The following is a 12,538-nucleotide window of genomic DNA, read 5'->3' on the forward strand; positions in this document are numbered from 1 at the left end:
ATGTGTTATCTATGTTTGTGTCTTCATTATATGATCATTAGTGTCTAGTGTCTATGTCTTAAAGCTATGAATAATTCCATGAATCCTTCACCTCTCTTAAATGAAAAATGTTCCTAATTACAAAATAACAAGAAGTACATGAATTTCAAATTTTATCTTGAAATTAGTTTAATTATTTTGATATGGTGGCAATACTTTTTGTTTTCTGAATGAATGCTTGAACAATGCATATTTTTTATAGTGAAGTTTATGAATGTTAAATTTGTTGGCTCTTGAAAGAATAATGAAAAAAGAGAAATGTTATTGATGATCTGAAAAATCATAAAATTGATTCTTGAAGCAAGAAAAAAGTAGTGAATAACAAAGCTTGCGAAAAAAATGGCGAAAAAGAAAAAGAAAGAAAAAGAAAAAGCAAGCAGAAAAAACCAATAGCCCTTTAAACCAAAAGGCAAGTGTAAAAGGGATCCAAGGCTTTGAGCATTAATGGATAAGAGGACCCAAAGGAATAAAATCCTGGCCTAAGCGACTAAATCAAGCTGTCCCTAACCATGTGCTTGTGTCATGAAGGTCCAAGTGAAAAGCTTGTTACTGAGTAGTTAAAGTCGTGATCCAAAGTAGAAAGAGTGTGCTTAAGAACTCTGGACACCTCTAACTGTAGACTTTAGCAAAGCTGAGTCATAATCTAAAAAGGTTCACCCAGTTATGTGTCTGGGAAATTTATGTATCCGGTAGTAATACTGAAAAACAAAGTGCTTAGGGCCACTGCCAAGACTCATAAAGTAGCTGTGTTCAAGAATCAATATACTGAACTAGGAGAATCAATAACACTATCTAAATTCTGAGTTCCTATAGATGCCAATCATTCTGAATTTCAAAGGATAAAGTGAGATGCCAAAACTGTTAAGAAGTAAAAAGCTACTAGTCCCGCTCATCTAATTGGGACTAAGTGACATTGATATTTTGAGGTTCATTGTATATTCTCTTCTTTTTATCCTATTTTGTTTTCAGTTGCTTGGGGACAAGCAACAATTTAAGTTTGGTGTTGTGATGAACGGATTATTTATACGCTTTTTGGCATTGTTTTTAGGTAGTTTTTAGTATTATTTAGTTAGTTTTTAGCATATAATTATTACTTTTTATGGAAAAATCACATTTCTGGATTTTACTATGAGTTTGTGTGTTTTTCTGTGATTTCAGGTATTTTCTGGCTAAAATTAAGGGACCTGAGCAAAAATCTGATTCAGAGGCTGAAAAAGGACTGCAGATGCTGTTGGATTCTGACCTCCCTGCACTCGAAATGGATGTTCTAGAGCTACAGAATCCCAATTGGCGCCCTCTCAATTGCGTTGGAAACTAGACATCTTGGGCTTTCCAGAAATGTATAATAGTGTATACTTTACCCGATATTTGATGGCCCAAATTGGCATCAAAACGCTGGTCAAAGACCATTTTCTGGCGTTAAACACTAGAACTGGCATAAAAGATGGAGTTAAACACCCAAACTGGCACCAAAGCTGGCGTTTAACTCCAAGAAAAGCCAATGCATGTGAAAGCTTCAATGCTCAGCCCAAGAACACACTAAGTGGGCCCTGGAAGTGGATTTCTGCATCATTTACTTATTTCTGTAAACCTTAAGTCACTAGTTCACTATAAATAGGAACTTTTACTATTGTATTTTCATCTTTTGATCATCTTTGATCTTGGGATCAGGTCTTTGAACCCTTTTTTGATTGTTTCATGTTATTTGGGAGGCATGGCCGATCTTGTTCTTATGTATTTTCAACGGTGGAATTTCTACACATCATAGATTAAGGTGTGGAGCTCTGCTGTTCCTCATGAATTAATGCAATTACTACTATTTTCTATTCAACTCAAGCTTATTCTTGTTCTAAGATATCCATTCGCACTTCAACATGATGAATGTGATGATCAAGTGACACTCATCACCATTCTCACTTATGAACGCGTTCCTGACAACCACTTCCGTTCTACCTGAAAACAAGCTTGAATGCATATCTCTTGGCCTCTTGGTCCACGACGCATGGTTGCCTCTCCTGACAACAGAGCCTTCCATTCCGTGAGATCAGAGTCTTCGTGGTATAAGATAGAATCAATTGGCAGCATTTTTGAGATCCGGAAAGTCTAAACCTTGTCTATGATATTCCGAGTAGGATCTGGGATGGGATGATTGTGACGAGCTTCAAACTCACGAGTGCTGGGCGCAGTGACAGTGTGCAAAAGGATCAATGGATCTTATTCCGATATGATCGAGAACCGACAGATGATTAGCCCTACGTAACCCGTAGCCGGACCATTTTCACTGAGAGGATGGACGGTAGCCATTGACAACGGTGATCCCCTAACATACAGCTTGCCATGGAAAGGAGTACGCATGACTGGATGAAAGCAGTAGGAAATTAGGGATTCAAAAGGAATAAAGCATCTCCATACGCTTATCTGAAATTCCTACCAATGAATTACATAAGTATCTCTATCCTATTCTATGTTTTATTTGTCTTTTAATTATCAAAACCCCAAAACCATTTGAATCCGCCTGACTGAGATTTACAGGATGACCATAGCTTGCTTCAAGCTGACAATCTCCGTGGGATCGACCCTTACTCACGTAAGGTATACTTGGACGACCCAGTGCACTTGCTGGTCAGCTGCACGGAGTTGTGAGAGAAGTGTGAACTCACGATTTCGTGTACCAATCCCTACCCCGTCTTTGATAATTCCCCAAATTCTTGAGTTTATTTAAATACCCTAAATTTATTTTTAATATAGGAACTTTTTAGTAATTTCACCTATTGAAAACCCTAACCCTACCTTATTGAATGCCTTCCATTCTCTCCCACTACTCCACTTAGGGCCATTTCGAAGATCCAACTCTCCAAAAAAGTTCAAAACTCCCAATCCCCCATAGTTGTGTCCACAGTCACAGTCATAGCAGCATACCCCCTCACCAGTCGCTACTGGCCACTCTTCCTGCTCAGTGCTTACCCCGTTATGGACTATGGTTTGTTATGTTGTATTTCTGGACTTATAATCTTGGATAAGATATGTTTGTAATAATGTTTTGTAGTTTTTTTTAAATTTTTTACTATAATTTTCATATAAATGTTCAACATAAGGAGATGGAAAATGGGGCCGCAGGGAACACGGAGAATGCGGAGAATGGGAATGGGGACGATTATCCCCCCATAGCGGGGATTGAGGCGGGGATAGGGATCAATTCTGGGGGCAGGGACGGGGAGTAGGGGTGACATCCCTAATATTGACCAAACTTGTGCCATAATCTCAATTTGAGAAGCAGATATAATTTTTTTGTGGGTTACTTTTAGGGAATTTAGAGATTGTGTCCAATAAAAATGTAAAAAATAATAATTATAAAAAGAAAAAAATAAAAAAGAACAAGTGTAAAATATAAAAAATTACAAAATTTATATTAAAATGTACAAAAATTGACAAGTAGTTGAATGTAAATAATAGAATTTAAATACCAAAAAAATAGACAAAATTAAAATGACTGAAAGAAAAGTAAAATCTCTCAATACATATATGGACTCATAATTCATATTTTTGCAGGTCAGTATGACTAAAAATTATTAGATGAGTCACTGTATTGTGAATGCATAAAAACTTCTCTACTTTATTGAAACTAATCCTATTTATGGAGAAAAAAATTCTAAGCTAATTGGTACAATTTTAAACTTCAAATAAACTTGCATTTCAAATTATTTTAAACTTCAAACGAACTGATACAATTAGTATTGGGCTAGCCCAATTAAATAACTATACTATAAATAGGAGTATAATGTAATAATGTGGGATAGGAATGGTGTAATTGGAAACTCTACTTTCTCTCTTTGGCCATATGTCTAGGGATTTCTCTTCTATTCTCTCTGATTATCTCTAATTCTCTCTAGTTCTTGATACAAATTAGTATCAAATGGTGCTTTCATTGAACACTATGCCAAATTCCTATGATGACGCAATTTGGAATCATATTCAAACTAGCTTAGATCGCTTGAATTCATATTATGAAAAATGATCCAAGATACTTGCAGATACTCAGGCAACCTGCACCAAAATTTGTGCAACCTTCCGAAATCATCAACGACTCCAACAGCCTCCAATATGCCAGATTCAAGCCAAATCAACCTCAGCTTTTTCACCACTCAACAATGATTCAACAGCTCTAGAAGCAAATAATTCTACACTTACGTCTCTGCAATTTCAAAATTTAGCATCAAATTATGAGAAGGCAGCATCAGAGAATGCAGTGACCAATTTTCCAGAATTCAACATGACTCCAGTTCACACAGAAGAGGAAGAAGAAGCAGAAGAATCAGATTTCTGTTTCCTAGTCCAACCACAGCAACAACAAGCAAAATCAACAGAAACTCCAGATCAAGCAACAATTCAGCACTCACCAGTGTCAATTTGTAATTCCAAAGAAGTAGTAATACAATTTGAGCAACAAAAACACAAAATTCATGCCAAAATTCAAAAAGGATAAATGCAGAAGAAGAATTCGATTTCAATTTTGAATTTCTACCTGAAGAATCAACAAAACTTGCAGTTCAAGTAGAATGTCAACCAGCAGATCACACATTTCAAAACTCAATTCCAGAGATTCCAACCACAGCAGATCTGGCAATTTTAGTGACAAATGATTCTAGTGCAATTACAAGATTTATGACCAAGAACAATACAAAATTCACAAACAAACCAGGTGGTAGAGGTATTGTATGGACTGCAGGGGATCGACCTTGGTTTGATTCGTCGATGATGCACCCAGAAGATTTGCAGCCAGATCGAGATGCGGGAGGGGAGGACGCTTGGCGGTTTCTTCCTTTGGAGGCACCGAGCCCGCAGACAACCGCCACTGATGACGATGATACAATTAGTATTGGGCTAGCCCAATTAGAGAATTATACTATAAACAGGAGTATAATGTAATAATGTGGGATATGTATGGTGTAATTGAAAACTCTACTTTCTCTCTTTGGCCCTATGTCTAGAGATTTCTCTTATATTCTCTCTGATTATCTCTAATTCTCTCTAGTTCTTGATACAAATTCGTATCAAATGGTGCTTTCATTGAATACTATGGCAAATTCCTATGATGACGCAATTTGGAATCAGATTCAAACTAGATTAGATCGCTTGAATTCAGATTATGAAAAACAATCCAAGATACTTGCAGATATTCAGGCAACCTGCACCAAAATTTGTGCAACCTTCCGAAATCATCAACGACTCCAATAGCCTCCAATATGCCAGATTCAAGCCAAATCAACCTCAGCTTTTTCACCACTCAACAATGATTCAACAGCTCCAGAATCAAACAATTCTACACTTACGGCTCTGTAATTTCAAAATTCAGCATCAGATTATGAGAAGGCAGCATTGGAGAATGCAGCGACCAATTTTTCAGAATTCAACATGACTCCAGTTCACACAGAAGAGGAAGAAGAAGCAGAAGAATTAGATTTCTGTTTCCTAGTCCAACCACAGCAACAAAAAGCAAAATCAACAGAAACTCCAAATCAAGCAACAATTCAGCGCTCACCAGTGTCAATTTGTAATTCCAAAGAAGCAGTAATACAATTTCAACAACAATGACAAAATTCATGCCAAAATTCAAAAAGGATAGATGCAGAAGAAGAATTCGATTTCAATTTTGAATTTCTACCTGAAGAATCAACAAAACTTGCAATTCAAGTAGAATATCAACCAGCAGATCACACATTTGAAAACTCAATTCCAGGGATTCCAACCACAGCAGATCTGGCAATTTCAGTGACAAATGATTCTAGTGCAATTATAAGATTTATGACCAAGAACAATACAGAATTCACAAACAAAACAGGTGGTAAAGGTATTGTGTGGACTGTAGGGGATCGACCTTGGTTTGATTTGTCGATGACGCACCTAGGAGATTTGCAGCCAGATCGAGATGCGAGAGGGGAGGACGCTATGCGGTTTCTTCCTTTGGAGGCGCCAAACCCACAGACAACCGCCATTGATGACGATGCGAGGAGTAGCGCCGACGTTGGCGCTTTCGCGGTGCGGAAGGTAGAAGCCCATGGTGCTCCTGTAACAGGGGTGCGTGCTCACGCCATTAGAACCACCATCTGCGGCAGAGATCGTGGAGTTTGGGGGTTCCGTCAAGCCTCTTCTATCGTGGCTAATCCACCGCCACTTCTGGTGGCGGTCTTCCCTTGGAATCGAGACAGAGAACGAAGCGGCGAGGGCTTGCAGGGGCGAGTGGCGGCTTCGGGAAGAGGCAGGGAGAACTCGAACAGCAAACAGCAGAGGGTCGGGAGTTGGACGGCAGTGGTGGTACGTCCATGCAAGCTCGCGACGGCCCTATGGCTGCGGGTTGGACGCAGGGGCGACGGCAGGTGCACCTCTGAGACAGAGAAACAACAACGCGTCTCTCTTCTTCCATGAGAATGAGGAAGAGATGCTGAAGCCTATCAATGAGTTGGGCTTCTATTATGTGCTAGGCCAAATTTTAATTTCTGAAGCCCAAAATCAGCATGTGATGGATGGTATAATGACTTCAAGTCCAATTCTAAGGATTTCAATATTTCTGGTCTATTTTCATATTTCTGCAGCAATTCTATTTTGTTGGTTTCGGATTGAACACAAATTTTTTCAATGGGATCCTAGTGGTTAAAATTTTTTTAGCAGTAGCTTAGAAAATGTTGTTTTCGAAATACTAATTTTTTTATTACTTGTATTCAGCTTTTATAATTTTTGTTAGGATTTATATTTTTTCGCAACCTTGAGGACAAGGTTGTTTTGAAGGGTAGGGTAATGATACAATTAGTATTGAGCTAGTCCAATTAGAGAACTATACTATAAATAGGAGTATAATGTAATAATGTGGGATATGTATGGTGTAATTGGAAACTCTACTTTCTCTCTTTGACCCTATATCTAAGGATTTCTCTTCTATTCTCTCTGATTATCTCTAATTCTCTCTAGTTCTTGATACAAATTCATATTACGAACTTGAATTTTAAATAGTCTTGGAAGATAACTTAATCGGCAAACCTAACTCATGTTTATTTTTCGTATCATAATCTGTTTCATGCACGTATAATCTTTAATTTTAATTGTTGAATTTTTTTTAACAACGATCAATTATACCAAATTTTTGGCACAACACTCCTAATTAAAAAAAATTAAAATGAAAATGTCATCTTTTTTCTATATATATAAATTGTATTAGGATAGTATGGATTAGTATTAAAACGTTTATCCTCTAACAATTTACGTTTGAAATTTGCAAATCTATACACACAGAGATACAAGGCAACCATACAAAAGTGTGAATGGCTATTTAATGAAGGGAGACATCCGATAATGTTACAAAGATAATAATTTAAATTATTTTATTTAATTTAATATTCATAATTTTATACGTATAATATTTATAATTATATATACATTATATTTAATATTAGGTGAATTCTATTTTACCTTCTCTAAAAGAAAGGATAAATTATTTCTTATGATATATATATTAAAAGTGATTCACCAGATGAGTTTTATGAAATGGAATAGATCTTTAAGAGTGCAATAGATGTATTTGAAGGTAGAGGAGAGCTTATGGTCCATGATGATAAAAATCATAAAGACATTTGAAAAGATTTTTCAGATTCTCAAATCATAAACACAGTTAAAGACATTGTTGTTGATGACGTCAAATACAAGTTTCAAGGGATGGTAGATTCGGATCCTCATGAGATTAAAGACATTGTTATCGATGAGGCGGAGATCAAGTCGAATTCAATTGCAGACAATAGGATTTGCAAGATAAGGTGATAATTATGCACAAGAATTTAATCACTTTCATGGGACAAAAATTTTGCGGATAATAAACTTCGAGGATGTTATCACCATACAGAAGATGGTGGAGGAGGCACAGTGGGTGTACGCTGAGGTTGAGAAGAAGTTGCGCCTATGTATCAGAGATTCTCCGTACCTTGGTAGCAAAAATGTTGCCACGTGTAACGAGTTGAATACGTATTTGCACCTTGTTGATGGGTTTGTGAGTTCACCTCAAAGAGATTTTTTCGACGGTGACAGCCACCACCACCACCATAGACTGGTGGTGCTAAACTAAATTTAAATAATCACAAGAGAGAGAAAAAAAGTAGAAAACATATACCTAATTATTATGGTTAATATTCAACTTAATTGTAATTATAAGCACTCTATATATCACAGAGGATAATTTATCCTTTATTTTAGAGAGGGTATGGTAGCATTCACCTTAATATTATTGTTTTGAACTATTTTATTGTTTTCCAACATTTTTTTATAAAGAAATAAATCTTATAAGTTGTTAAAAAAAATAAATTTTTGAGTAAATTATCAAAATAATATCTAAAAATTTTTAATGTTAACAAAAATAACTATAAAGATACTAATGACAAAATCATTTCTAAAAAATTTTATAATCTGACAAAAATAATTAAAAGTCAATTGCTTCCATTTCCATTAATGAAAAATACTGAAATGTTTACGGAGTAAATGACATGACAACTTCTTTTCTATCCCTCACTAACAATAATTTTCTCTCTCTTTTTCCTCATTTATTCATTCTCTCTCTCTCCCTTCCTCTCTCTCTCTCTCTCTCTCTCTATATATATATATATATATATATATATATAAAATACGTACAAACACAACATTTTTCAATTTTCAGAATTACACCAATAAACACAGACTCAATAGCACCAAAATCCAAATTCAAATTCAATTAAACGTAGCATTTGACCTTAATATCAAAACTACAACACCCGTTAAAAAATTAGAGAAAGAGAGAAAATTTGGGAAAGAAAAAAAGAGACTGAAGAACAAAGAAATAACATACAAAAAGAGGAGAGCGAGAGAGAGGAGGAAGACGACACTGAGGAATGTATTATCACTTTGTCGTCGAGAACGAAAAGGAGTGACAACAAGGGACTCACAAAAGGAGGCAGAAGACAGAGTGACACTAGAAGTATGGAGGGAGTTTATTTGTTGCCATTATCGTGGTCATTGCTGGTTGTCTGTCTTCGTTATTGTTGTTTTGCTTTTACTCTATGAACGCTTTTTCCTCTTCTTTATCTTCTTCAGTTCATAACAGCCATCATTCCAAGAAAAATGCTGAGTAACGTCGGATTTAGTATCACAGAATAGCATCAGATTTACCGTTGGATTTATCGGCAGTAACAACGTCAAATTTGTAAGGTTAAGTAATTACCAGCAGATTATCCGCTGGGAATATTTGGAGGAAAAAAATTGGCGCGTCCTTTACCATTGGATTTACCATAAAAAAAATTCGACGGAAAATCCAATTTGTGAAACACTGCGTTTAGTGACCCGTAATGGTTTACCATTGGAGAAATCCGACGATAATAGGGAATAAATTCAAATCGCGAACTCTCTTCCCCCTCATTCGAGATTCTCTCTCTCTCTCTCTCTCTCTCTCTCTCTCTCTCTCACTTAACCACCATTTCCTCCCCTTTCCCCAACACCACCATCTATCGCCGTTGACACCACCACCATCACAACCCCCTCTCCGTCGCCATCAACCCACCTACCGTCGACACCCCACCCTTTTTCTTCTTCTTCCTCTTCTCTCTTTGCCACTTCACCGTTCACCTTCTCCCTTCTCGGAATTATTGCGCCGCACCACATTCCCACCACCGCCGCTGCCCAGCTTCGCCTCTCTCCCACCTCACATCTCTGTTCCACTTTGCTTTCTGCTTGCGTGTCCCCGCGCCTCCCTCCATCTCTCTTCCTCCTCTGCAATAACAAGTAACCATTTTTATTTTTTTCAAGTTGTTTTAATATTTTATATGATATATTAATTTTAAGTAGTTGATTCATTGATGTTATCGCTATTAATTTTATTATTAATTGATTTATGATGTTGATTTGAATATCACAATGTTTGAAATATTAAATTGGTTTACGAATTTATTTATAAATATGAGCATGTAGTGGTTTTGCTGATTATGAATATGCTGAGGTTTTGTTTCTTATTGAATTGGTTTTATATGAATTTATAATGTAAAGAAATAATTGACATTGTTCTAATTATCTAGTAAAAGTTTTCTTATTTTGAAAACATAACATTTTAGGAAGAAATATTATTTTGAGTATATGTGTTATGTACATTATTGAGCTTCTTTTTATTGTTTTCTTATTTTTAACTAGCAAATATTTTGAAATCATCTTAGGCGTACTAATTGAGTTGAATTCGAACTTTGAAAAGTTCTTCGATTATTCAGTTGAATTATTGAATATTGTTGCTGGAGTGGTTTGGAATTGTCTAAATTATGTTGATTCATTATGTTCTGGCTAGTTTTGCTCTTCATGACGACGGGTAGAGGTGTTATGGATCAAGCTGCTAGTTGTGCTCATAGTCCTGGTCATGGTAAAGGGAAGATTTCTTCTGATACCCTTGAAAATTCTGGATACTTTTCCTCTACTCCGACTACTTCGGTGATGTCACAGGTTTTAGGTTTAGCAGACCAGTCGTTCATCATGGTCCCTAATCCCAACTATGTCCCTCCGTCTACGGTGATGCCACCGCTTCTGACCACTCAGCAATCCGCAACCACGGCGATGCCGCCTCCAGCGACGAAAGCCGCAGTCCCGGAGTCCTCTCACAGAAATGAGGTAGTAGATTCCCCTCCACCACCTCCCATTATACGGTTGATGATTTGGCCTGATGGTGGCACGAGATAAGTATTACTTTAAATCTTCTATATTTTCTGATTAATGAATTGCTGAAAGTGTCTGATTATAGTTTAGTGGATCTAGGGCTATAGGTTTGAATGGCTAAAAGCGTTTCATGTTTTATGATTATTGAATTGCTAAAAGTGTCTGATTATTGATTCTAGTTTAGTGGATTTAGGATTGTAGGTTTGAATGGATGAAAGTGTTTCATGTTTTCTGATTATTGAATTGCTGAAAGTGTCTAATTATTGGTTCTAGTTTAGTGGATTTAAGACTATAGGTTTGAATGGTTGAAAGTGTTTCATGTTTTCTGATTATGGAATTGTTGAAAGTGTCTTATTATTGATTCTAGTTTAGTATATTTAGGATTGTAGGTTTGAATAGCTAAAAGCTTTTCATGTTTTCTGATTATTGAATTGCTGAAAGTGTTGATTATTAATTCTAGTTTAGTGGATTTAGGGCTGTAGGTTTGAATGGCTAAAAGTGTTTCACGCTTTCTGATTATTCAATTACTGAAAGTGTCTAATTGTTTATTCTAGTTCAATGAATTTGGGACTGTAGATTTGAATGACTGAAAGTGTTTCATGTTTTCTGGTTAGTAAATTACTGAAAGTGTCTATTGTTCATTGATTGTTGACATTTGGTGCTGTTTAGGTTAATTGTTGATGGAAAGAGTTTGTGGCACATTCTATTTATAGATGAAAGTCAGCCAAAATTTCTATAAAAATATCTATATATTTTGGTTATTTGCATCTGAAGTTTTAATTTATATTACCATATTAGTTTGTTTGTGGATTTTTGATATGTTCGTGCCGAACAACAACGCATATACTCAGAAAACGACCAACGTCATCAAGCTGATGTACGACCATCCCTAGCCCAGCTGCACTTTATATGAAACACCTTTCACGATGCCCTCATTAGGAAGATCTACGACCATCGAATGGGTCGGCGGCTGCAGCAGACGCTGGAGGATGTTCGTGAGGGATGGGACTACCTGACAACCTGTAAGACATTGAATTTTCGGAAATTAAATTATGAGTTAATTAAGATTTGAGATATTTATTTATGATTTTATTTTTAGAAAATTATCTTACAAAAGGGTAATTAAAACCAAGTTATGAGGTTTTGAGTTTAAAATTAATTAGAACTCATATAATTTTCATAGTAATTGAGTAGTTTCTTATTTATAATTTAAAACGTTAGAAATTGAAAAATAATGAAAAATTTATATACTTTAATTTGAATATTGATATTTTAAACTTTATTTAATGAATAAAGAAAAATTCATTTGATTACCTCCAATTTTTGAATTAGAAATAATTATTTGAAAATAATTTGTAAGTTGATGAATAAATACTATTTTTATAGATAATTATCGTTGGATGAAATTTAGTTTTTATTACTACATTACCCCTAATTTTATTAAAATACCTATCTTAACCCTAGTTCCCAATTTCACCCATCCAAACACTAATTTTACCCTAACCTAACCATAACCCATCACCTTGCCGCCACTTATCTCCCTCACCCCCTTACCCACGAAAATGAAAGAAAAAGAGAAGAGAGAAAGAGAGATGCAAAAAATGAGAGAAGAGAGAGACAACGCCGGCAAGGATTTGTGCCACCGTCACCATCGCCGTCACTATCGCACGTTGGAGAGAGGGGGCACAACCTAGTGACGCAAGGAAGAGGAGGAGGAGGAGTCGCCATTCATTGTTGCCAACTCATCCTCGTCGTGCTTGCGTCGTCGTTCGTGCCCGTCGCTATCCGAGGAGCTACG

General features: G+C 36.1%; 1 protein-coding gene across 15 annotated transcripts; it reads right to left on the reverse strand.

The window, feature by feature from the left end:
- Positions 1-3,706: 3,706 nt before the first annotated feature.
- LOC112797036 (uncharacterized) lies at positions 3,707-6,463 on the reverse strand. 15 transcript variants are annotated; one of them, XR_011881272.1, is made up of 6 exons: positions 5,915-6,458; positions 5,702-5,796; positions 5,226-5,373; positions 4,775-4,891; positions 4,562-4,656; positions 3,707-4,231 (listed from the first exon to the last, which is right to left on the reverse strand). XR_011881272.1 is itself a non-coding variant. In XM_072235746.1 (6 exons), exons 3-6 carry the CDS (start codon positions 5,257-5,259, stop codon positions 4,202-4,204), a joined length of 315 nt encoding a protein of 104 aa, XP_072091847.1. In that variant the 5' UTR covers positions 5,260-5,373; positions 5,702-5,796; positions 5,941-6,463; the 3' UTR covers positions 3,707-4,201. The 15 variants fall into 15 exon arrangements, 9 of the variants coding, with proteins under 9 accessions (XP_072091847.1, XP_072091851.1, XP_072091845.1 ...); XR_011881271.1 differs by having other exon boundaries at positions 3,707-4,366; XM_072235746.1 differs by having other exon boundaries at positions 4,736-4,891; positions 5,941-6,463.
- Between the last annotated feature and the right edge of the window lie 6,075 nt (positions 6,464-12,538).

This window comes from Arachis hypogaea, chromosome 4 (genome assembly GCF_003086295.3).
Source record: "Arachis hypogaea cultivar Tifrunner chromosome 4, arahy.Tifrunner.gnm2.J5K5, whole genome shotgun sequence".
Classification (NCBI taxonomy): Eukaryota; Viridiplantae; Streptophyta; class Magnoliopsida; order Fabales; family Fabaceae; genus Arachis; species Arachis hypogaea.